At 41.4% G+C, this 27,117-nt stretch overlaps 1 protein-coding gene across 2 annotated transcripts in view; it reads left to right on the forward strand.

Annotated features, from left to right (window-relative positions):
* The first annotated feature begins 2,582 nt into the window (after window positions 1–2,582).
* LOC138260021 (zinc finger FYVE domain-containing protein 1-like) overlaps window positions 2,583–27,117 on the forward strand; it is a 118,231-nt gene continuing 93,696 nt past the window's right edge. For both annotated transcript variants that reach the window (XM_069208088.1, XM_069208090.1), the window contains exons 1-2: window positions 2,583–2,830; window positions 23,254–23,758. In XM_069208088.1, coding sequence (XP_069064189.1) covers window positions 2,702–2,830; window positions 23,254–23,758 — 634 coding nt within the window. In that variant the 5' untranslated portion in view covers window positions 2,583–2,701. The remainder of the gene's footprint in view (window positions 2,831–23,253; window positions 23,759–27,117) is intronic.

A 27,117-nucleotide genomic window follows, 5' to 3' on the forward strand; every position in this document is an offset into this window, starting at 1 on the left:
CTTGGGGGAATGCTGAGTGGAAGGACGTTTGTGGCTCCCCTCAGATTTCAGAACTTTCCATCACCGAGATGTGAGGAAAAGGTGTTTTTTTTTGCCAAGTTTTGAGGTTTGCAAAGGAGTTTCGGTAATAGAACCTGTTGAGAGCCCCACAAGTCACCCCATCCTGGATTTCCCTAGGTGCCTAGATTCCACAAATATACAGGTTTGCTAGGTTTCCCCGGTGCAGCTGAGCTAGAGGCCAAAATCCACAGCTAGGCACTTTGCAAAAAACAGGTTGGCTTTCCTTGGGAAAATGTGATGTTCCACATTATGTTTTGGGGCATTTCCTCTTGCCTGCACCGGGCCTACCCGCACAAGTGAGGTACCATTTTTATAGGGAGGCTTGGGGGAATGCTGGGTGGAAAGAAGTTTGTGGCTCCACTCAGATTCCAGAACTTTGCATCACCCAAATTTGAGGAAAGGGTGTTTTTTTGTCAAATTTTGAGGTTTGCAAAGGATTCTGGGTAATAGAACCTTGTGAGAGCCCCAAAGGTTACCCCATCCTGGATTCCCCTAGGTGTCTAGATTCCACAAATATACGGGTTTTCTAGGTTTCCCTAGGTGGCGGCTGAACTAGAGGCCAAAATCCACAGGTAGGCACTTTGCAAAAAAACAGGTCAGTTTTTCTCGGGAAATGTGATGTGTCCACATTGTGTTTTGGGGCATTTCCTGTCACGGGCAGTAGGCCTACACAAACAAGTGAGGTTCCATTTTTATCGGGAGATGTGGGGGAACGCTGGGTAGAAGGATGTTTGTGGCTCCACTCAGATTCCTGGACTTTCTATCACCAAATATGAGGAAAAGGTGTTTTTTTGCCAGATTTTGAGGTTTGCAACAGATTCTGGGCCATACAATCTGGTGAGAGCCCCACAAGTCACCCCATCCTGGATTCCCCTAGGTATCTAGTTCTCACAAATGCACAGGTTTGGTAGGTTTCCCTAGGTGCCGGCTGAGTTACAAGCCAAAATCCACAGCCAGGCACTTTCCGAAAAACATGTCAGATTTCAATGTAAAAATGTGATGTGTCCATGTTATGTTTCTTGTCGCGGGCATTAGGCCTACCCACACAAGTGAGGTATCATTTTTATCGGGAGACTTGGGAGAAGACAGCGTAGAAGAACAAGTGCTATTGCCCTTTGTCTTTCTCTACATTTTTTCCTTCCAAATGTAAGACAGTGTGTAAAAAAGGCATCTATTTGAGACATGCCCTGTAATGCACATGCTAGTATGGGGACCGGGGAATTCAGGTGTGGAAATAACCACTGCTTCTCAACAACTTATCTAATGCCCATTTTGGAAATACAAAAGTTTCCTTGATACCTATTTTTCACTCTTTATTTTTTACCAAATGAATTGCTGTATAACCGTTATACAAAAAAAAAACATTGCAAGGTTCAGTTCATTTATTGGCTCTGGGTACCTAGGGTTCTTGATGAACCCACAAGCCCTATATAGCCCCAAAACGAGAAGAGTCCAGCAGATGTAACGGTATATTGCTTTAAAAAATCTGTCATAGCTGGAAAAAGTTATAGAAGAAAACGTGGACAGAAATGGCTCTTTTTTCACCTCAATTTCAATTTGCTTTTATTTTAGCTGTTACTGTCTGTAGGAAAACCTTGAAGGATCTACACAAATGACCCCTTGCTGAATTCAGAATTTTGTCTACTTTTCAGAAATGTTTAGCTGTCCGGGATCCAGCATTGGTTTCAAACCCATTTTTGTCACTAACTGGAAGGAGGCTGAAAGCACAAAAAATAGTAAAAATTGACTATGTCCCAGTAAAATGCCAAATGTGGTTTTCTGATTCAAGTCTGCCTGTTCCTGAAAGCTGGAAAGATGGTGATTTCAGCAGTGCAAACTCTTTGTTGATACCATTTTCAGGGGGAAAAACACATTCTTCCTTCTGCAGCCCTTTTTTTACCATTTTTCTGAAAAAATGAAATTTTAGCTGTATTGTTTGCTAATTTCTTGGTCTCCTCCAGGGGAACCCACAAACTCTAGGTAATCAAGAATCCATAGGATGTCGGGAAAAAGGGTCACTAATTTGGCATGGGTAGCTTATGTGGACAAAACATGAGAACTGCCCCAAATAGCCAAAAGAGGCTCGGCACCTGAGGGGAAAAAGGCCTGGCAGCGAAGGGGTTACGACTGCTGTGTACCTTTTAAGGCAGCAAATGGCTCGCTGTGTACCTTTTATGGCACAATATATCAGCCATCTTTGAATGGCACTGATGATTCGAGTTCCTATACGAAGCAAACGTATAGGGGAACACAAATATACAACACTTTAAAAAAGCAAGTTAGCGCCTTTAGTAGCACTTTACGTAACAAATATACCAGTTGAAATGGTGAGTTTAAACCTATAATTATGTAAAATAATGTATTGTTAAATTGACTGAAATGTAATTGAAAATTGTGGATGATGTCGAAAAGAAGTATGTTTTCTTTAAAACTGAACAGAAATCGTGTTGTATTGCACTTCCTTAAAGTAAACAGGACCACGTGACTGCTGCTTTGTTTTGACTGTGGAGTGACGTAATTTTAGTCCATCTTCCATGCACGCACTCTGTCGTCTCACGGTTCCCAGGTGTTGCTGGGAGGAGAAGGGACATGGGAAGTGAAAGTGCTCTGGAGTTACTGGTCCCATGACTGTCTCCCGTGGATGATGTCCGGCTTGTTGCTGACCGAGATGGACCCTCAGGACCAGGGGTGCCTTCTGCAGAAGCCCCAGCAGAAGGAGGAGGAAGGAGGCGGCAGCTTTCTACTGGTAGACGAGGAGGAGAACCTGCAGGTAAGGAGACCCGAGCATACCCCCTTGGGAGATGCAGAGGCGAACGAGACAACTCGGATCTAGATCCACACTGTCGTGTCGCTTGCAGGGACGCGTCTTACAGTTTTACCACTTTTTTACACTCCTGACTCGTCTTCCTTAAGATATAAACCCCGTGTTCCCCCTCGTAGTCCTTTTCACAGCCTATAATAATATATTTGTTATTCCTATACTTCATTTACTTATTCTTCCCGTAAGCATGGAGGAATTAATTCATGTCGTCATGGGCTGTCAGCTTACTTTTACATATGGATGCATCCTGGGACTAGTAGTCTCCATAAAAAGAAAGCTGCTGCGTTTTGGCTTTGATTGTGTGTGAACTGTTTACAATTGCCGTGTGCGCGCGTGGGACCGTTTCTTATGTCAACTGTGACACTTAGCCAATTAGCAACTGACTTATATTTGCGTATGGTCATTATGTATGGAAATTGTAGTTCGTGTTTTTTTTAACTAAGTCGTTCCTTTATAGTATGGCTTTTCATAACTGGCCTGTGAGTGCTTTAAGCTAAAAAGGAGCCCTGCCCAAGAAATGTAAAGAGAAACAAGTGTAACGGGAAAAGAGGCGAAGGGTGTGGCGTAAAGAGCAGAGCTGCCGCTTTGGAACTGCGGAACCAGGTACGAGTCCCGGCTAGGGTGACCACCTGGCATGGAGGCAAATTCTAGATGGGACCATTGCTTTATGTAGGCAGGTGCTCTCCGGTAATTAGTACCTGCACTTTTTTAATTTGGAAGGGATAGTACCTGTACATCTCAGTACTGCTGCTATACAGTTAACGGGAGGGTACCAACACTTCTAAGAAGCTAACAGGTACTCTGGTTAGTGAATACTTGCACTTCTATGTTTCCATTTAAAACACTGGATAGGACTGTGAAAAATTCAGGTCAAAGGGTCAAAATTCAGGACACAAATTTGGGACAAAAGGAGGAGTGGCCATGCCCCGCTGGTTTCGCAATGCACTATTTTTTATGTTGCACTACTTCTCTGTGTGGTGTGTGAGATTGACTCCTAAGTATGCTACATTCAAATGCCACAGTTTGTCCTTGTTTAATAGTAAATTGATGTCCTTGAGCACAGTGTCAAGGGCATCAGTCCTATTCAAGTATACCCAGTCCTTCTGGTAGAGAAAGCAACAGCAACATTTTGATTGTTTCTAAACCTTTCAATACACATGGCAAACAGTTTAAGAAACGTTAAGGTAAGAGACTTTTTCACCTCCTACTAGTTTAGGTAAGTTGAACAAACACATCTGGCTCGCCTAACCCTCCATTAGACACGAAGCCTAAAACAAGCATTTGCAATGCAACGGGTCTCGCGCTTGCTCGAGTTAGAGCTATTCGCGTTTTAAACAGTTAACCAGACTTTTCTTGCTACATAAACTGAAAAGTAAAACAGTTTCACAAAAGCGATCCCACGGCCACCATGAAGCGTGACGGAGACACACGAAAGGAAACAGAAGTTTGCTTGCAGCCAAAAGTGTGGGCAAAAGTGCAATTATCCATGTGACCGGAAAAAGTGCAATTATCCATGTGACCGGAAAAAGTGCAAAAACAGGGTTGATGTGCAAAGCACTTGACTACTGCCCAGCGAGATCGCGCTGCCTGCAATATAAAGAGAAAAAGTAGTCCAGTAACCATACAGAAAACACGGAGCCTCGTATGTTTTCAGTACTTTACCAGAGCAGATGGTGTGGGTAACAGCCTCACACCTCTCACTTCAAATGGCAGGATGTGAGGTACCCTCAATTTGTCTGCAGTCTCACAGCACCAGGAAAGCTTGACTGCTGCCTTAGAGTGTGCATCAGGGACTTTATATTTATCTCGGAACTGGGAGCAGGACCACCAGAAAGAGAATTATAGAGCAGGATGATGTCAAGACCATATGGGAAATCCACAGCAACTGATTCAATGGGTCATTGATAAATAATAAAGAGAACAACAAGGAAGGACAATTCCTAAAATGAGATAGGCCCTCCATGAGTACTGGAAAGTGTTGTGTAACTGGAGAATAGTCTCAGTAAAGAGGCCAGAAACAGAAGAGGCACTGTCAAGTTGTTGAATAAGCAGCACCCTCCCACATTGGCAAACAGCTGGTGCAATGGACTTTTGGTAGTGCTTGTGAAGGGTGGGTAGGGACTGGCTTCTTTGAATGCTGGGCCCTGGGCAATTGCCCTCTGTTTCCATGTCTAAAACCGGCTCTGCAATGAGCCAAGCCTGCATCAGATATCTGGCTGATCCCTAAATGCCAAAGAGCATGCAGAACCTTCAAGATACTTGGGATACAAATTACATAACAAACAAAATATAAGGACATGATAAAGACTTTAAAATGTAGCAGGAATGTGCCATTCCTATAGCCCGATGCCCAAAACATATTGTTTGGGGTCAAAGACAACAAGTTTTCATGTTTATTTTGTTCATGGGGGAAGTAGGCTCAACCCTCTGCAGAACAAACCCCTTGGCTGCCAGTTTACAGGGAAGGAAACTGTCTGCATTTGAGGTAATGTTTGTGTCCAGATGTTAATGCTGTTCATACTTGTATTTATGGATCATTAGTGCAAAGTCTTCGTTATTAGGGGGAGCGCTCTACTTAAATGTTGTAAGTTCAGACTCCACTACTGGCAAACGGCAAAAAAAATAATAATAATTTGGTCTCCAAAAGCACACATTGCCACAGAACTTCCTGGCACTGAACAAAACTACTCTGTGTGCCAACATGCTCCTTGTGGAAGAGCAGACTGCTATCCCTCACAGTAAAGCCGGTTGATAAATGGATAGAGAGAGAAATAGAATTTGAATAAAAACAAAATGTCTTGGTTCACGCCAGACCTAATTAAGGGCCTGATTCTTGGAGAAAGTCACAAAAGTGCACCCAGGGTGTGTGTTTATTAGTGGCTTTCATGGATGCACAAGAGTTTACAGAAGTAGACCCAGAAATCATACTCGTAGGAAATATTAGTGAACTATGTTTTAGCTCGGGCAAATGTGCATGTGTGCATTTGCTCATTCAAAAATCTATTGATCATTTACAAGTTCAGTTTCCCTCCAACCACATTTTTCCCAACTCTGGAAGAACTTCTACTTCTACCTTTGTCAGGAGTACATTTCCTTGGTAGGGGGAACGATTAGAGAAGAGCTGGTGAAAATCCCTTTGTTAAATTCCACACCCCTGTGTAGAAAGTGTTTCTTTCGTACCGAGAAGTGTTTCAATTTAGTATATTAGATCACAACATAGCATTGACATTTATGTGTATTGGAAGTTTCTAAACATGAACTTTAACCCTTTATCCTGATAAAGCCATGAGTGAACAAAGGATACAAACTGTCAGGTGTCCCTTATGTCAGGTAAAAAATTATTTTTATGGATGGTGGAACATTACAGCCTATTGGCGCATATACGGGTGAGGTTTTTACAGGATACAATTTGGACTGAATTACTTGATTGCTGTGTCGAATGACACTATCAAGTAAACTAGATACATGAATTACCTTGATGTGACTTAAATCATACAATTTGGTCATGCTGATGAGCCAGGATTTGAACCCAGGGTTCCTGGTCACAAATACTGCATTTCAGCAGCTGACTGGATTACTTTCTTTTTCTCAATACTCTTTAGCACCAGAGGACAGTGTTTCATAAAATGATGTCAGAAGAATAGTACATTGTGTTAAGTAATACAGATCACAGGTTAATTTGACACAATGCCTAAAAAGAAGGCATATGGTTAAGGTGAGGGACTGCGGGCCAACATCTGCTAACATCACTGTCTTTCTCAGTGATCGAAGGGCATTAAAAAAAAAGTATGGATACTGTGCGCAATAGGGATGTGGTCAGTAAGCGTGGAGGTGGTATTAAAGGCAAAGCTAAAAAGAACAACATATTGTGTGGCTGTCTTTTGACTTTGCACCATCCGGTATCTGCATATTAAATAGTGCACACCTTCAAAGAAAAGTAAATGCAAGTTTAAAAAACCCAGTGGGAAATACACTATTTTATGTTATGAAACATCTGTTGTTTAATGTGATCACTATAAATGTATGTGTGTGCAACCAGAAGCCCATTGAACTGAATTCTGTTCAGCTCAGCAAGAAATAGTGACTTGTAATTGTTTAGTGCTACAAGGTCCTTGCCTGTCACAGAAAGCACTGTGAATGTGTAAGTCATTAGTTTAAATTTGAAGTAAGACAGACTGCCACAAAATATGGACATAAAATCAGGTTAAAATAAAAAAGTGTTTTCAAAGTGTACATTTTAGTAATATGGAGAATGCACTTGGAGCAAACAGTTTTACACCTGGCCATTAAAAGCAGACAGCCCACAACTCAGTCTGAAACACCCCCTACAATTCCTCTGGGAAAAAAAAATAAAAAATTTGACTTCTGGAAGCTTTAGTGTGTCTCCATCAATTAACGTCACCTCTACCAGCTCTCAAGCAGCCTTTGCATTTTCAGGTTAACCAACTTCACTGATCTGCATTTCTTTTCAGGCAACTGTCACCTTAATGAGAAGGTTTGTTTCTATGCCGGGACTCTAGGTCACAGCACAGGAGACCTTCCACTTCAGCAGAGGAATTTAACTGTAAAATAGGTATTTTAGCATAAAAGCTAAAATTAGGACAAATGCCATCACTGACAATTGACTTTGGGGTTAATTCACGAACCGTCGGTGAAAATTACGGACGGGTGGTCAACCTACTTCCGGTATCGGCTCAACATCCTGTGATTCTAGGCAAATCACGTAATCTCCCAGTGCCTACAAAAATGAATTTGTCCTTGTGTAATGTAACTGATACTCAATGAAAGAGCTCTAATACCTTTGGGTCGAGTTTGCCCTATATATAAAACAAGCTTTTTCAATGTAATAGAACTTGCATTTGCTTGGGTTAGAGCTATTGGCATTGTAAATGCATAACTGGACTTTTCTTGCCACATAAATTGGTCAACCCTGCCGCATGATTTGGTCCTCTCTGCCACATAATACCAGTGGCCCTTCATATAACTAAAGAACTTCTATTTACCTTCTTCCTCTCTCTTCAGCAAAAAATGGAAATAGTGCCATTATTATATTTTTTTAGATTACTGTTTGGGGTCCCCCCTCCCCCCCAATCTAGTATGGGGACCCAGAGACGAGACAGAAAGAGCACATTGTGCGGTGAGTTAGGGGCAAAAAAAAATTGTAAATGGAAAGCCCCAGAAAGCATTATGGTGCGAGTTTCTAAGTGCAGTGACTATTGTAGTATCTTGACTGTAATACTCAGAACAGCCTCTAGAGGGCACCAATACAAAACTAAGGGGTATATTTATGGAAATAGGCGCTGCACTGAGTGCAGCGCCACTTTCCCTGCGCCCCTTAGCGCCCCCCAGACCTTGTGTGCACAGAATTAAAAATATGGCGCAGGGTAGGGGGCAATAGTGTCATTCAATGTGACACTATTGATGTACTCTGCAGGAGTAGCGTCAAAATGTTGGCGCTACTCCTGCAGAGTACATATGGGCCCATTCTAAATAATGGAAGCCCCCTTTTTAACGCTTGCCCTGAGCAGGCGTTAAAAGTGCGGTAAAAACATGGTGCAAGGAAATCTCATAGATTTCCTTGTGCCGTTTTTTTTGGGCCCCCCCTAACAGGGGAACGCCCCATTTGCATACATTATGTCTGGCGCAGGCATAATGTAGCGCAAAGGGTTACAGAGTGGTGCAATGCATGCATTGCACCTCTCTGTAAATACGGCACGGGGATTTTGGCCTCATTGGGCCTCAGTAACGTAAAAAATAATTAAGCTAATGTGGTGCTAGGGGATTATAAATATGCCCCCAACATTTGTAAGAAACATCGTCACGTAACCATATAGCAAGCAACCTAAAGGGCAAAACCACACAAACACAGAATGGCAGAATGTAATGCAGTGTAACAATATATTTAGCCTCTAGAGGGCGTAGTACATTACACATTTTCAGGCCCAGCAGGCCTACAAGAATAATATTACAAACAAGTCCCTTAAAACACAAACTAAGCCCAGCTGTAAAACAAAAGTTCCAGCTATGAGAGAACTTAAAAAGACACTGACTGGTGGGGAGGGGTATTATTTTGCGGCTTCTCCTGCCATCCAAGCCCCGCCGCACCCCCCAACCCCCTGCCCACCTGCTGTGGGGTCCCAGAGATGCCCTAGACAGTGTGTGTTGTGCAGAAAATGTTGGTGGTTATCCCATTGTCCTAGGACCACCATACGGTGAGTTATGTGCAAAAATGTTTTGTAAACAGCTCACCTTAATCACTGATAGCTTAGCTGCCTCACGCAGATGATGGTTTTGTTGATGTGTGTCGGCAGGATTCAGAGGGTGAACGGCGGGCAAGGAAGGGGGCTAAAGGGATGTTAAAAACATTATCCGCCGTATGATAATGAAGGACTTAAACCACTTTAAACTTTTCGCTGCCAGCCACCCTCCCCATTGCTAGGCCTTTTTTTGGCTATTTGCGGTAGTTCACTCTTAGGCCTCCATAACTTTTTGTCCACATAAGCAATCCATCCAAATGTGCATCCTTTTTTTTTTTTTCTTTTTCAAACATTGTAGGGATTCTCAAGGTACCCAGGGTTTGTGGATTCCCCTGGAGGGAACCAAGACATTAGCCAAAACATAGCTAAAGTTTGTTTTTTTGGGGGGTGAAATACAAAAAAGTGCTGCAGAAGAAAGTGTTTGTTTTTCTTCCCTGCAAATGGCATCAACGAAGGGTTTGTGGTGCTAAAATCACCACCCCCCCCAGCTTTCGGGAACAGGCAGTTTTGATTCAGAAAACCAAATTTTCTAACACAGTTTTGGCATTTTACTGGGAGATAGCCCATTTTCCCTATTTTTTGTGTGAAACCCATGGTGGATCCTGGAGAGATGTACATTTCTGAAAACTATACAAAATTCTGAATTCAGCAAGGGTTCATTTGTGTAGATCTTCATGGTTTTCTCAAGGAAACTAAGTGTTGGAATAGAAAAATATTCCAAATAATCAGGAAAAAAAACAGGCATTTGTGACGTTTTCATTTGTAGCGTCTCATCATGATGGCGGATTCAGAAAATCTATGTACCATTACATCTGCTAGACCCTTCTGGTGGTTGGGAATATATAGAGTTTGTAGATTTGCCAAGAACTTGAGATACTCGGAGCCAATAATGGAGCTGCCCCTTGCAATGTTTTTTTATTGTGTACTAGGTATAGAGTAATTCATATGGTTAAATATAGTGAAAAGTAGGTATCCGTGAATTCTATGAATTTCTGTGATGGGCACAAGAAGTATAGTTTAGAAGCAAGGGTTATTTGGGCATCTCTGGATTTGTGGGTGCCCATACTAGGGTGTGAATTAGAGGGTATTTCTCAAAATTACTTCTTTCTTACACATTGTCTTACATTTTTAAACGTGTAAATGCAGAGAAATACAAATGGTAATAACATCTATTCTACTATTCTGTGTTCCCCTAAGTCTCCGAAGAAAAATGGTACCTCACTTGTGTGGGTAGGCCTAGTGCCAGCGAAAGGAAACCCCTGTTTGCTCTTCACTAATGACCGAGCTTAAACACTCATGCACTGACAAAACATCTCTGGAATGCGCTTCTTAGTCCAAGGAAGACATTTATTATTTCACTACGCAAGGTTCCTATTAGGAGATTTGCATGTTGAAAGCACAAGTTTAAAAATGGTCACAGCAACGAAATGAAAACCTACACAAATGATTCTCCACTGCAATATACACAGCAAATATATGTATCTATATTATAATTCAAAGCAAATAATGAATTAAAAAGTATGCATCACCATGAGGCAATGGCAAAACTCCTTCATCCCTCTTTTATCAGCATCAAATCGGCAGAACCCAGAATCAATCGAGGAGAGAGAGATCAATTATCCTCACGGGAAGGATAACAGACTCCAGCGTCCTGGATGCGTCTGAGATCTGCTCTGTCCCCGGTCCATCTTGTCTCGGCCTCTTATACTTTAAACAAACAAGAGAGGAAAATTCCAGACTTCCCTCTCACTGCAGAAGTTTAGTTATTAAAAAATGCGGATTGCTTTCGGCTAGCTTTGAAAATAACACGTCGGATGTGGCCACAATCCCAATGTGAAAATGCAAAACAAGTCTGTTCCCTGCCGTCTGAGTACATTCTTATCAGCTTATGCACTTGGTGGGAAAAAATACATGAAAATAAGACAGAGTGCACATTGTACAATGTGGAAAATCACTTACAGCTTTTAACATGGCAGTGTCTAATGCTAAGATAAAGTAAATAGGCAGAATGAAGCTAAGGCTAAGCTGAATACAAAATGGAATCTGTAACTGGTGACCACTAATGTGACGGTGAATAGCTAAGCCAGGTGCAAAGTGGTGCAACACGAAGTCAGTGGTCAAAACACACATATCACTGCACACTCCCCCCCCCCCCGAGGCGCAACATGGATAAATCTCAACACAAAACTGATAGTTTTTTTGCAAAGTGGGTAATTGTGGTTTTTTGGCCTTACCTCAGCGGGTACATAGGGAAACCTGGCAATCCTGTATATTTTTAAAAACTAGACACCTAGGGGAATTCGAGAAGGGGTGAGTCACATGGATCCCGTGAGTTTTTTTGTTTTTTTTTTACCCACAAAGCCCTGCAAACCTCAAACTTTGCCTGAAATCACACATTTTTCTTATATATCTGTGATGGAAACATCCTGAATCTGCAGGAATCCACCCAGGCATGTTTACACTTCTGCCAGGGTGATGATGGGGAGCGGGGGGATAGGGAATTTTGAAGGGCTCGCTACCTGGATATTCCTCTTTTGTCGTCAGCAGTAGAGGAATTTGGGGCAGCGCGCAGAAGGCAGGTTACACGTGGACAGAGGCTGGCGTAGGAGCTGGGTACCGGACTCGAGCCACAGCGTGGTTCTAACGCTCCTTGATTCCAGGCATATCATTCAGGTGAGCGAGCCCACTCTTGATTGTGCCAACCCCCAGCCAGGACGGTCTCTGGGAGGGAGAAATATGCTGCATTTGACTGATACGATGCTGGGCAAACCATGCAGGTGAGCGAGCATTTTTTTCTTTTTACGGCCTTAGCTTCTTTGTGCCCGGTTACTCTTTTGCGCGGGGAAGCGGCGTAATGCCTCTGTGACGAGTTAAGCTCGAGTCAGCCACTTTGATTTCAACAGAGAGGCTGATGGTGGTACCGAGGTTGAATTTTGTCGAACAACGACTTTAATTGAGCACTGCCCATATATGTAGACGAACTTGCGCAAGGTAACCACACAGCGTTATTGGCGGATCGCGTGCCAATCGATGAGTTCCCGCTTTCAGGACACAGCGACCTAATCCATCGACAGCAAAGATTTGTTCCACGACGACCCTTGAGCTGAGCAATAGAGAGTTACGTAAAAAAAAGAGGGGGAGTTGGTAGCGCAAGAGCTGCCGGATCTGGAGCTGGAGAACCAGGTTCAAGTCTCCGCGTTGGCTCAGCGTCCTCAGTTGCCGGGCAGGCGAACAGTGGCCCAATGCCAACCAGAAGTGAATATGCACTTGTGTAAGAAAACGGAAGCGCTCCAATACCTTTGGGTCGAGTTCGCTTGTGCTATATTGAAAAAAATATATAGGGATTTGATAAAGTCGTATATAGATGTTAAAGCCGTTAAGAAATTACTTGTTCCAGTGGGTGTATTCTGGTCCGTCATCAGCTCATTGGCCACTGTATTGAGAGTTGCCCGATGCTACCGATCACCAGTTTCCGGCTGAGTTATATTTATTGCAAGGAACGCTCTCACCCCGTTGTGACATTTTGATGAATATCATCTGGCATTACCTTGTGATGAGTATGTCTTGTAATTACGGAGCCAGTTTAGCACGCCATCGTTAAGCTACACATTAGTTAACAGAACGGGAAACCTTGCAATATAGTTTTATCATTTAAATACTGTTATGCTGGCTCGATGCAGTTGTGTTGAGTCTATGGACAACCGATGTTACCAAAATGCATGTAGGAATTTACAGATTTAGGCCACAGGGTGGCACTGTTTCTCTTTATATCTAGAACGGGAACGAGGCCAAATTATTTGGGAGTGGGACAGGAGCATTTGAAGCAGGTCTATAAATGTGAAAATTGGGATGAAATTGAAGTGGCTGGCAATGATCTGGCTTGGATAAGGTTGATTTATATTGGGATGCGCTACTTACCACACAGCTTTGTTTGGTGATAAAGCGTGTCTAGTTAACTACAGGTTGACCTGGTCGGCTCTTTTTCTTTTGGTGTGTAAGTGAGGGAGACACCCTCTTAGAGTGCTGCTCTAAGTGAGCTCTGGAGTGAATATTGATGCTTTATGTAGTAGGTGGGTGTGCCAGCATGGTAAGGATCCTGAGACATGTGACGAGTTTGCTTTAGGTGACAACATTTTCTTTTGGGTAGTTAGGAATTCCTACTTATATTTGCTAAGAGATACTTTGGTGGCTCTGACCTCCAGATTTGATTGGATTGCCATGTATATTCAAGGTTCCCTTTAGTGTGGGCAGATAGTGAGTTCACTTGTTATGTTTAAGCATCCATTGTTTAGCGTTCCTAATTCCCCCGACCTTTGGCATAGGGCTTATCTGTCCATTGCAGGATGAGTTTGTCTAGGTATTGTGTGGGATATTCTAATGATTTAGTTACCAGAAGTGGGAGGGAAGACGGGGACCTGGTTTTGGGTTTGACCATGAGCAAATGGGAAGTAGACCAATCTGTTTTCTTTAGCACAAGGAGTGAGCCCGTGGGATGTGGTTGCTAGTCCATTTAGCAGTTGTTTCTGCCCTTTTTTTTCCCTAGCAATAAGCTTTTCTTGACAGGAAAGTGGAGTTAGTCCTTGGAGGGATTGCTGGTATGAGGATAGAACTTTGCTTCCCATTTCACAACATTTGAGGTAAACCTATCATTTATTTGCACGAAATACGATTGTTCACTTTTATAAGAGGGCACAGTGCTTTGTGGGTACACCTCAGCATTGGAAATAGATCCCAACTGCATCTCTCATCCTTATTCTCATGTCCGGCTAAGAATCGAGTAGGGACAGGAAGCTGGAAGTGGAACATGAAGGATGTCGTTAGCTGTTTGAATCCTATCTGTCCTGGCTTAACTGTGAATTGGGGTAGCTGTTGTCTATTGTTTGGAGATAGGGTAGCAGGGTCACAGGCCTGGGGCTCTTCATTTACCCAAGTAGTTGACATTGTGTTCAAAATAATGTATGTTTGTATCATTTTTGGGTCATCGGTGTCTACATCTTCATGGTAGTTTAGAATTCTTAGAAACTGGAATCCATTCACACAAGGTATATTTCATGCTTAAAGCTTTGGCTTGTAGAATAACATGTCTGTCTCAGACTCTACTTTGGTTGTAGACTTGGTTGGCATTGAGAGTTTTGGGTGTTTTTTGCCAGCTAGGTTTGTCAAATAGTCCATGGAGAGGCCTTCTGGCTATTACGAGTGCTGGACAAGAAGAGATTGAATTTCTCTGTGGCAGATGGTTAGTCATTAGAGATAGACACAATAATCTGGTGACCTTCATGCATAATGTCTATCATACTTTCCCTCAAAGCACAACCCTATGCCCCCTCAATAAAAATCATTTATCCGACATAGACAACTCATCCTTGAGCACCCAGAGCTTCTTTCCTTCCTCACCTAGTTTGCTCACATTAGGGCATCCCTTCAAAACAAACTTCTTTACCACTGCTATTTCTTCAACTTCCTCTTAATCTTTCAACAAGTCACTTTCCAAAATGGCATATAATTGCATGTCAACCATCGCCACACTGCACTCATCCCACCCATTAGGCATCACATCTCGTCTTTTCAAAGGAGAGCTGCTCAGATAATCAGCCACTTTATTTTTCCAGCCTGGTTTGTATTCATCTTCATAAGTATAATCTAGTAATTTTAGAGACTTTCTAACTACATTTGGAGTGGCCGTTGCAGAGCTTTCTGTTGTTAGCACCTTCACCATGGGCTTGTGATATGTATGGATAGTTTATTTAGAGCCCCAATTAATACTGTCAGAATTTCTCAATCATCCAGACACAAGCTAACATTTCGTTTTCAATCACCAAGTATTTCTGTGCCAGTGGCGATAAGGACCGTGAAGCAAAAGATACAGTATCTTTCACTTACCTTCCATCTTTTTCTGACACCTGTGTTAAAACTGCCTCAAAGCCTTTACCACTTGCAGCAGTGGTGATAATAATGCATGCATTTTGATTAAAACCTTGCAAAGGTAGAGCTGTGCATGTCATCAACTTTTATATCCTGGAACTTATTTTGTAAATTCTACATTCCATTTAAATACTGTAGTGTCCGGAGATGTAAAGGAGAGCAGCAGACCAGGATGTACTCTTGGGAAAGAAGTTTTATTTCCACAAATCAACACCGACGTCCTCAGCAGCGGTCCAAAGGGAAGCACAGTCGGCCAACTGTCGACAATAGAACGGCCGTCAAGGACATCCGAACTCGCAGTCAGCAACCTTCCATAAAGGTGCACTGCCAGTACAAAGTAAAACATAGTAAAACCTAACACATCTTCCCCCTTAACAATACAACTGAAAACAGATAACAGTGGTCTATAATAAATATCTCCCCTCAATTAAAACAAATTATACATCTATATTAATTTAAAATCTTGGAACCAATGATATTCCTCTCGAATAGTGTGAACACCACATCAATACGTTACATACTGGCTTAGATGTTTGGGTCTAACAATATTCCTTCTAGGCCTGCTAACCTTTACCTCAAGGTTTTCACCTCCCTCCAACTGTCCCGTGTCACCCAGTTCATCAGTACCACCCATGCACACATTTTCACTTTCATATTGTGTCTAGCTTCTCTGCACGCTTTCACCTGAGCCCACCTCCTGAGCATCTCCATTACTACCACCAAAACCGTACCCACCTCCAGCATAAACATTTGAATGGTGATTGCTGGAAACCACCTCAGGTTCCCCATAAACCTTCACCACATTCCTTTTGTTCCACCATTTTCCACCATAATGGAGTGCTTTGATACTCTGACCACCTTAGTAGTCGGATAAAAACTCGACCCCCCCCCCCCACTTCTTTTGCCTTGAGGTCTCTTCACTTTAACTCTCTTCCCCACACAAAATTGGAAATTCAAAACACTTTTGAGATTATCATATCACATTTTACTTCTGGCTTTCAACTTCTCCACCCTATCCTTCACTCCTTCATGGTTTCTTGCACCACTCTCTCAGGAGACAGGTCATTACAAGAGTGTCTAACCTTTAATAAGACGAAAGCGGCTACACCTGTTGACGTATGTGGAGTGTCATGATAACACCACATTCTTTCAGCCACCAATTCCTGAACACTCTTCCTCACACGAAAGGCCAATTTTATAGTTTTCTTGAATATTCTATTCACCCTTTCAACCAGACCATTCCCTTGCAGACTATATAAAGCAGTAGTCAGATGTTTAATATTGAACCCTTCAAAAATTCTATCATTTGGTGCGATACAAATTGTACCCCGTTGTCTGTAACCAGAAACATAGGGATTCCCTCACAATGAAAAATCTCTTTCAAAAACCCAATTACATTAATAGTATTAGGTTCTCTCAAAAATTTGTATGTAATCCATTTAGAATGATAGTCTACCGTAACCAACACATACCTTTTGCCCTCATTCATACCCCCAATGGGACCAATAAAATCCAATCCCAGCTTTTGCCAAGGTCTATAATGAAATGGCACCGGACATAACAACATCTCCCTTGTATGTAGGCTCTTTCAGACCCACTACAGTCACCGCAATTCTTAACTGTCATCTCCACCTCAGAGTCCATACCCGGCCACCAATAATACAATCTCAACCGTTTCCTAGTGCCAGTAATTCCCACATGTCCTTTGTGAGCTAATTTAATTAATTTGTACCTTAACTCACTAGGTGGTTCTAAATGCTCCCCCCTCATCACTAGATTGACTTCCACATTCAACTCGTCTTTCACTTTACAAAATGGTTTTATCTCTTCAGGAATGCGGTTTTCTCAAGACTACCCTTCACAAATATACTTCTTAACAAGCGAAACAGCCTCCTTCCAAGCATGTCTGGAAATGACCTCTCCCGAAACAAACACTCCATTAGTCATCCCCAATACTACATCCCCATCCTCTATTTGCTTTATATCAATAGAATTAGAAACTGGACACTTAGAAAGAAAATCTGCCCTGCAGTTTTTCCCCCAGTTATATTTTTCATTTTCATATTGAACTCATATAATCTAGCCAACAATCTGGTCAACCTAGGACTGGTTTTGTTAAAAACTTTATCATTCCACAAATAAAATAAAGGCTTATGATCCGTGACTACAGTAAATACTCTTCCCCACACATACGTTGAAAAATGGTTAGCACCCCAAACACAAGCCAAAGCCTCCCTCTCTATTGTGCTGTAATTTTTATCAGCTTCAGAAAGACGCCTAGATGCAAATGCAATCGTATGCTCTCTACCTTCCACCATCTGGCTCAATAAAGCACCTAAGCCAGTTCCACTCTCACACACCGTAATGATAGAAGGCACATCATCACTGAAAGATTGAAGAGCAGGAGCCTTCATTATAAGAGTGTTGAGTGTGGAAAACGCTTGCACCTGCTCTTCCTCCCACTGAAATTTCTCCTCTGTCCTCAAAACCTTTCTCATAGATTGTCTGATAAGCAAAATTCTGCACAAACCATACGTAATATTCAAAAAGACCCAAAAATGACTTCAATTGGTCTTTATCTTTGGGAGAAGGTGACTTTGCAATTGCACTTAACAAATCCTCTTTAGGTAAAATTCCCTGGGCAGAAATTCTGTGCCCCAAATAATTTACTGACTCAACCATAAATTTGCACTTTTCTTTTCTTACTGTGAATCCATGATCCTCTAAGATTCCTATAACCTTGTCAAGCTTGTGTACATGCTCCTGGACTGACTCTGAACCAATTAGAATATCATCCTGATAAGCCAACACGCCAAGCTCATCGCCAAGCAGTTGATACATGAGCATCTGGCAAACGTGCCGCTGAAGCCAACCCGAACGGCATTCAAAAAAATGGGTAAGCACCAAATGGTGTAACAAACGTCGTAAGACCATGAGATTCGCATCCTAATTCAACTTGATTATAGGCAGACTTGAGATCAGTTGAAGAAAACACTTTCATTCCCCCCCAATTGTGCCAAGATATCCTGAATTTTAGGCAAAGGGAAAAAGTCCACCAATATGTTCTTATTCAAAGACCTCAAGTCAACACACAATCTCAGATCCCCTCTTGTCTTAACTGGCACTACAATAGGTGAAACCCATTGAGATGAGTCAGCTGGCTCAATAACCCCCTCAATACATAATTCATGCAGATGTTGTTTCAATTTCCCTCTAATGCTTAATGACACATTACGTACTTTATGTACCACAGGTACAGCATCAGGTTTAAGTACAATTTTATGCTCATACCCTTTTACCAGACCCATTTTTTTTTTAAATATGGCTGCATGCTTGTTAAGTACATCTTGAAGAGAATCTAACTTTATATTGATCTTCTAACCCAAAGTAATTGGTATCATTCCAAACTGCCCTTGATCTCTCCACCCCAAAATGTTGTAACCTCTCTTAGCCACATACATTTTTGTATTGATGGTTTTGTGTTGATAACAAATCTTCTCAAGAAAATACTCCATGATGTATATTTCCTGACCATCAAAAGCAATGTTTTTTATTGCAGGCGGCAATAAGGTAAGCATCTACCAATTCAAATAGTAATTCTCAGCATATACAATAGTTATAGGTGAACCAGAATCCACCGTAACATCTAACATGACATCACCAATTTCAATTTTACAGACAGGATCTTTTGAAGACCTACAAATTGTATCAAGGTTAGAAGTAGCATTGACAATCAAAACACACCGTTTCATCAAGTCAACTTCATTATCATGTGTCTGCCATGAGGGTTGCTGTTGCTCCACCAACATGACCTTCTGCGACTGCTTACACACCTGTGCAAAATTCCCCGTTTTCTTACATCTTATGCATAATTTCCCTATTGCAGGACAATTTGACACATTACCTACATGTGACTTAGAGCCACACCTAAAACAAAGATTACTCTTAATATTATTTTTCTTTATATCAGATAGAGCAGTCATAGATGCTTTAGATTTTGGTAATACCATGCTCACATTCTCTACTTGATTTATTTTTGTTTTGCTCAATTCTATAGAAGCTATTAAGGATCGTTCAATGCCTCTGGCTATTTCTAATGTTTCATTCAACGTCGGGTTTCTACAACATACATTTGTTTCCTGTATTCTTGTGTCATAACAATTGACCACTAATTGATCTCTAAGATATTGATCCAAAGGACCTACAAATTCGCAAGTAGAAGCTAATACCCTGAGTTCAGCTATGAAATTGTCAATTGACTCATGTTGAAGTCGTTTCCGGGTGAAAAATTTGTGTCTCTCAACAATAATGCTCAGATTGTCTTTAAAATGATTTTCAAGTCTATTGACTGCCTCCGTGAAAATATCCTATAGTTCAGTAGACAAGGGTTATGCTTGGGGTAGATGGTCAAAAATTCTATGTCCTTCTGTTCCAAGGCAATTGTACAAAATCGCTTTCTTCCGAATAGCTGAAATATTCAACCCATCAATAGCTACCAAATAACTTTCAAAAGATTTGTACCAATGATGCCATTTTATCGTAAGAATACATGTTTCAGGTAGAAATACCACAGGTAAATTTGCAGTTTGCATTGCCAAAAATAAAAACCACAAAATGAATATTACCCCAGATTTACTTCTTTAAGGTTTGTGATTCACCGTATAATTAACTTGCAGATAAAGCTATTTAAAACAAGAATATCCAAGTGTGCGAGTCACTGAAAATTGCAGCTTGAAAGGGTCCTCTATCTGTACAGTTGAACCGCAACAACTCGCTAAACCTTTAAGGTGTGAGAGTCACTGTATCATCAGTGGAGATGTAAAGGAGAGCAGCAGACCAAATTGTACTCTTGGGAAAGAAGTTTTATTTCCACAAATCAACACTGACGTCCACAGCAGCTGTCCAAAGGGAAGCATAGTTGGTCAACTGTCGACAATGGAACAGCCGTCAAGGACATCAGAACGCGCAGTCGGCAACCTTCCATAAAGGTGCACTGCCAGTACAAAGTACAATATAGTAAAACATAGTAAAACATAAATACCTTGCATGCTTTAAGTATTTAAGTAATTGCCTCAATTCAAAGGTTTTTCCCGTAAAGTTTTTAACAAATTTCCAGAAAATTTATGATAGTCCCTAAAAGAACCTTACATCTTCCCTACATACCGGAACAGTTGCATTTCTTATAACATCCGTAATCTCTTTTTTTTTTTAGTAAAATTCATATATTGTTGGCTTCATTACCTATGTAATTGACAGATCGTATCCCGAATAACACTTCTTGAACTTTGCTGTAAGTCCGTTTTTTCAATATTCCTAGAATCTCCCTCAGCGTAGCATCAGGCTCGTCCTTGCTCCTACCATCACAAGAATATCATCTTGAAAGTATGTTGATGCATTTAAACCCTTGACCAGTATGTGAATTAACTTCTGGAAGACTGCAACCGTTGAGGGTAACCCAAACGGCATGCAGATAAATCTATACCATCCAAAGGGTGTGATGAATGCTGTAAGATTTCTACAGGAATGATGAAGAGCTATCTGATGTTAAGCTGAAGATAGATGGATGTATGGTTAAAAAAACACACTTGACGCCTTTGGTATCAGCTAATAACCCATTTACTTTTAATAGGGGAAATTTCTCTACTATATTCTTGTTTAGATCATGCAGATTTATGCATACTCCCATTGCCTCATGTGGCTACCACCAAGGGAGACCTCCACTCTGCACATTCAGTTGGATCAATTATCCATATTTGTTCAAATTTATCCAACTCCTTGACAACCTCATTTCTTAATCTCAGGGGAATGTTTATCACTTTGTGACGCACGGAGGTTGCTCCTTCTTGAGTACAATCTTATGTACAAATCCCTTCAGTTTCCTGAAACCTCCAGAAATAAACTTAAGAAATTATGTTCTCCCATTTTTCCCTTTCATCTGATTTAAGTCACTCTAATATTAACACTTAATCCCTGCTATTGAGTTCTTTTGTAATATCCAATTCCTTTTTTTCTTTCTGTCCAAGAATTGAGGGTCCTACTTTTGCTCCATACAACGTGCCCTTTACCCTTTGTTCCATAAATGCAAATTATAAAACTTTGTATCCTAACATAGGAATCTTTTCACCTGTGAAGGTCACCAGATGAATATCTGTATCAACCAAATCATTACTCAATGCCCCAACAAATTAATTTTACCAAACCTCTTTGTTCAAAATAGTGAATTGCGAACCGGAGTCCCCACTATTGAAATAACAACTCATATTAACCTTCCAAACATGGGTTTGTTTCCTGATGAACTTTCTAAATTCAACACACGGCATTCTATTCATAACACACCTTCAGTTTCATTTAAGCTCTCCATTTCCAGATTGATCATAGTCAGATTTCTCAGTCACGTACTTCACAGATTGACTTGGTTTTTTTATTTTTATTTTTCCTGCAAGCCTTATCAAAATGTCCAATTCCCCCCACAATAGGAATACTTAGCCTTAAGTGCAGGACATGACTTATCTCTCACTAGGGGTTCTTTGCTACCACATCTAAAACAACTAAGGGTTTTCTCTGTGCATTTAAATTTCGTGACATTCTGTACATTTTTAGATTCCTTATTTGTAGTTTCTAAATATTCATTACTTTACGTTCTGTATTTTTATCCTTATTACCAGAAGGTGTAGTTGCAGTGGTGCACCTCTTTGAAAGTTCACCCTTTTTTCTATAGCCACCACATCTTTTATGGAGGAATCTCCACTCTTAATCTTTCTTGTAAATTATGGTCATTAGTGTGCAATATTATTTGGTCACTAATAGAAGTTCATCATGTAGTGTGCAAAACGGAACATGACACTGACATGGTTTTTAAGACTAGATGCATAGTCTTCAATTAGTTCACATTTTCCTTGCTTCGTTTGAAAACAATTAAATCTATCCATACCTAAACATACAGCCAGTAGATAATTGTCTAAATCCTCAAGTGCATGCAATGAAGACATCACCATCTGTTCCCGATCTTACTTTTTTTCTCCATCTGACCAAACACTTCTGGTCCTAGACTGTCTAGCCAACTTTTTTTTTCTTGAGGCAGACATTTCTTCTGACCCTGCCTTTTTGAGGCTGGAATGTAATTTATAGAGTATTTCTTCCACTCCGGCCGCTCCACCAGGGGTTTACCCGGCAATGGCAAAAATTGAAAGGTGAAGGAAAAGAAAAAAAAAACTGTGTGCACAAGGAAATATCTAATAAGGACCATGTAAATGTTACCCCCAAGGAACCCTACAATTACTAAGGTAACTTCAACTCAAAATAATACTTGTCACAATGAGTGCACAACTTAATAAGTTCAAAAATAGTGTAATAAATTGCAATATAGTTTAATAAGAGTGCACACCAACAGATTACCTTTGGAATTATTACAACTTAACAAGCTGCAAGTTGTTCTTATTTGACAATGTATCCTCAAACCGTGTGAACACCACCGGGTATTAGCATGTGCACTTCCACATGTCAGTGTAAATGTGTGCGCATCAACATTATAGACACCGACAAAGTGAATAAATTGCCTGTGCCGTACTTGCGTTAAGAGCACTATCTTTAAGATGCGCACATAAGGGTGTGCACATCACTTGTTGCCAAATCTGTAGTGTCCTTTTCATCAACCACAGAAGCCAAAGGTGAGTTCAAATGACTTATTCCAGGAGAGCAACCAGTAAAGTCTGCCCTTGAACTAAGTGCTCTTTCTAATGTCATTTGCCCTACATTCTGGAATGCATCCCTTCCATGGTAACCCTTGCCCATGGTATCAAGCAAACCTAGATATTACAGACCCCAGCCACTTTTAGTTGACCTTTCCTCTACATCCCAATGTGGCACAAAGATGAATTATTTTTTGCAGCAATTGTAAAAGCAGATCATCACTGATCTCAGAACGCTGCTGCAGCCAGACGGGTAATGGTCAATGTTACCATTTTGGATTGGACTGTATTCTAGTTGTTATCCGAGGGACAAGCTGTCAAAAACAAACTATTCATTTAAGATGGTTATTATGATTTTAGATGTAATGCATGTGGAAATTTCTTCAGCTCATCTAATCTCGTCCTTGTTCATCTCATGGCATTTCATTTTCACATTCATTCAGTGTCTCCTTTTATAAACAAGTTGAACTTGACTCTGATTTTGTTTTGATATTTGTGTTCTTAGGTAAAAGATGAAGAAACTTTCCTCACCAAGCTGGGCTGCACTGAAGACCAAACTGTAAAAGTGCTATCTATATTTGGCAATACTGGAGATGGCAAGTCCCACACCCTTAATCATATGTTCTTTGGTGGTAAGGAGGTCTTCAGAACGTCTTCCAGTCAGGACTCATGCACCATGGGTGTCTGGGCTGCCTATGATCCTGTCCACTCCCTCATTATCTTGGACACAGAAGGACTCCTGGGGGCCACATGTAAGCAAAACCAGCGTCAGAGGTTGCTCCTGAAGATCCTGGCTGTGTCGGATGTTGTAATTTACCGGACCAAAGCAGAAAGGCTTCACAATGACATGTTTGTTTTCCTGGGGAATGCCTCTGTGGCCTATCTGAAGTTTTTCACCAGGGAGCTTAAGGCTTTGTCCAACCGTTGCGGACTGGAGGTGCCGTTGTCCAGTTTGGGACCGGCTGCCATTGTTTTTCAAGAAACCTCACGGACCACCTTACTTGGGAATGGTAGGTGATTTTTTTTTTTTTTTTTTCTCTTTTGCACTCTCATTCTCTTGCTGTTATTTGCCCATTTTCAGTATATCTTTCCCACCCACTAGTTCCAGCTGATCTCTTTCATTCTGAGTTTGTAGGTTTGGGATTTCTGCTTGTGCCAGAACCATTGCATTTATGGATTGCATCAACTGAATCATTAGAATTCATGAGTGACAACCATCAAGGTCGTTCTTTTAGGTTGGCTTAATTGTCTTTCTCATCTGCTTTCTTCTTATTCATTGGTTTACCTTTCCCTTTTTGTACTTGTTCCTTCCTTTGGAGTGTAGCCTCTTTACCATCTCTTTGACTGTCTGATGTGGGTCCTTCCAATGCTCACATTAGGGAACTTTTTTTTCCTTTTTTGTTAACATTCCATCAAAGTGCGTGCATTTTCCTTTTCATTTCCTTTTTCAATGGCTCACCATCTATCTGCCACTTGCCTCTAGGCCCGAACAAGTGTTTTTGGACGTCTCTGTTGCTCCCTCACATCCTGACCACCTTTTAGCTTCCCTCCACTTACCCCCACCCTTCACCACTCCTCGCGATCATTTAAATGTTTTTTACTTCAAATTGTTTTGGAAAGCAGATGCCATTTGTTGCTTGACACTCAGCTAGGTGAAAAGCTCATCTTTTTTTATTCATTATCAATCTCAGTGGCTTCTGGCATCTTAGAATGGTAAAAAATGCATCCTGTATCATTCCAGAGGCACTCATGCATGGTGACACGTGTGCGCACATGTGTGAGAATACATGCACATTCCTATAGGAGGACGTGGTTCGCAAAAGCTTCTGTTTCATTCTGCCTGTTTTTGTTTTGCTGATGCATTGGCTTAGACAAAGCCTTGACAAAAGTCCTCAGTATACTAATATTTAGGATGCATTTCCTCCAGTTTTGGGTAATCAGGCTACTGTATATGGGCCATTACTAATTGCCAGTTTAGTTCTGGTGGTCTTGTATAACCTTATGAAAAGTTAGGCAGTACTTGTTATATGTTTTGCCTTCGTCCTTGGAAACACAGTCAACAGACCAGTGCCCTCGCAGTTGTACCCGTTTTCTATCTCAGCTGTAGGGCATTCAGAGGATAGCATCATTTAAAAATATAGGCTTGCTGTTGGATACTTGTATGGACGAAACATCTATGTAGTTTAGGGAATACGTGTACAGCTCACAATTCATAATAGTGTCCAAGAACAATTATACATTTAGACAAATACTAAAATACTTTCATTTATATTATTATAACCTGCTCAGTAACTTTTGGAAATGTAATGCTCTTTACAATAATTCTGCATAACGTAATAAGTTATTCTGGAGTGTGTCTTGGCTCAGTATGGGGGCTGTGTGCAGAAAACCAGGGATACGGTCAGTCACATGTCTTATGAAAACGTAGCCAACCATTGGTGGGCCACAATTGACTTACTGTCAAGCTGTTCCCGTTCAGGATTGACTCCTGTTATTGTTTGTAGTCTGACATTTTTTATATGTAGGTCACTCAGTCCACCTGGGGGTTAGATGGGGGTCTACAGGCTTCTGGGGTGGTGGTGCAAGGGATACGTGGTGTCTGGCTTCCTTTATGTGTGGTGCAAGCACTTCTTCCATCATACTGCCTAGTGAACCGTTACTCATAGTCTGCCAGTGCAGGTCATTGCTGCAACACTGGACTCTGTGGTATGGTACTCTGGGTGCTGCCACGGTCAGCTGGGTGTGGTCAAGTGCAGGGGCTTACAGTACATTTAAACCAAGACATTGCCATCTTGCTTACTGTAGTACTTGTTTGGACTTCACTCCTCCAGAGGATAATAGTGTGCTTGGAAATGATGCAGAGTCCCCGGTCTGGATAAGACTTGGCATGCTGAGACCCTGAAAGTAGTATCTTTCTCTGCTGGTTTGCAGAGCTTCTTCAAGTAAGCAGTGAACAGATGCATAGTTTCACCTTGTATCTGGTGTTGGGGCTGTTGGATGGAAACCAATTATCCACATGAACTGAAAGTTGGCCACATACTTTAGGAGACAACAAGTCATAAAAAGGCATATTTTCAGATGTACCACACCTCCAGTCGCAGACAGTCACCGGTAGCTGTCCCTCCTGTTTCTGTACTAACTTCAGGCAATTGTTGCTAGGCTCTTCCCTCTCCTTAAGGACATGAAGAAATAAGGAGGTTGGACATGTGCCCTACTTTATATGAGGTATGTCCTTGGCCATGCTTTGGCCACTTCATTGTGTAGATCTTGTTTTGTCTCGCCTCAACTAGAGTTGACTTTGTCAATGAGCAACAAAGGATCATTTCTGTATCCTTCTCTGTATGTATTATACATACCCCTTCATGATGAATTTGAGCAGGGTGGTGATGATCAGAGGAGCAGCTCTTGGGGACATACAGGAAGAAGCGAAAAGAGCAGCACTGCTATCACTAAACCATAAGGCTCATCTTGAAGTATTTTGGTTCTGCATACTTTCTACACAGCCCCTACCACAGGGGTACCCCCATCACTTTTGTGCCCAAGCCCACTAATGTACACAACATACAGTCAAAGATGCAGAAAAAGATGGGGACCATTTATGGCATACTTCACATATTTAATTGAAAAAGCCTGTATGCAGCCTCCCCACTGATATAAGTATTTAAAAAATGGGCCTGTACCCTCCTACTATAATCAGCAGCTCACATCTGTTAGTAGGGTTTTGTCCTGGACCTGAAGGTGGTAACCCCCATGGTGAAAGGAGTTCCATGTTGGAGTGTACCGCTATTGCCCAACAGAACCTAGCACAATGTTGGTGAGCAGCACACAAAATCATTGCAGAACACTTGTCAAAAGATTTATAACACAAGACTCTTGCACAAGAAAAAAGACCCTATTAGGCTGGCGTGTTTGGCTCTTAGTTCACATCAGATGGGTCTGACCCTGATCTAATGAACCATCAGCCCAGCAGCACATACAAGGAACACATTTGTAAAAGCAAGAGGTTGTGTGCAACACCTTTACATGACTCAAGTGTTTTATTGAGGACTGATTTCCGTCTCACAAGCACTTCGAATTACTTATCTACCAGGTAGGTGTTTTAACATACAGTCGATTAGCTCAGGTGACTGTTTTTACATGCCAGTGATTATATCATCTGCCATTGTGATTACGTGCAGAGCGTTCCCCCAGTAGGTATGACCTACCCCTCAGCAAAAGGGTGGTTTGGCCATGGTCTAGGAGGCTAGTGCTTAAAGACTGAGCCTCAGTTTCCTTTTGTGCTAACAGTGGAAGAACTTATGATCACATTAGCTAACTTGGTGCCAACAAGGCCTTGTTTCCGGAACATCAGACTCTCATTTTCTATTCC

The sequence above is a fragment of the Pleurodeles waltl genome, chromosome 9, assembly GCF_031143425.1.
Source record: "Pleurodeles waltl isolate 20211129_DDA chromosome 9, aPleWal1.hap1.20221129, whole genome shotgun sequence".
In the NCBI taxonomy this organism is placed as follows: Eukaryota; Metazoa; Chordata; class Amphibia; order Caudata; family Salamandridae; genus Pleurodeles; species Pleurodeles waltl.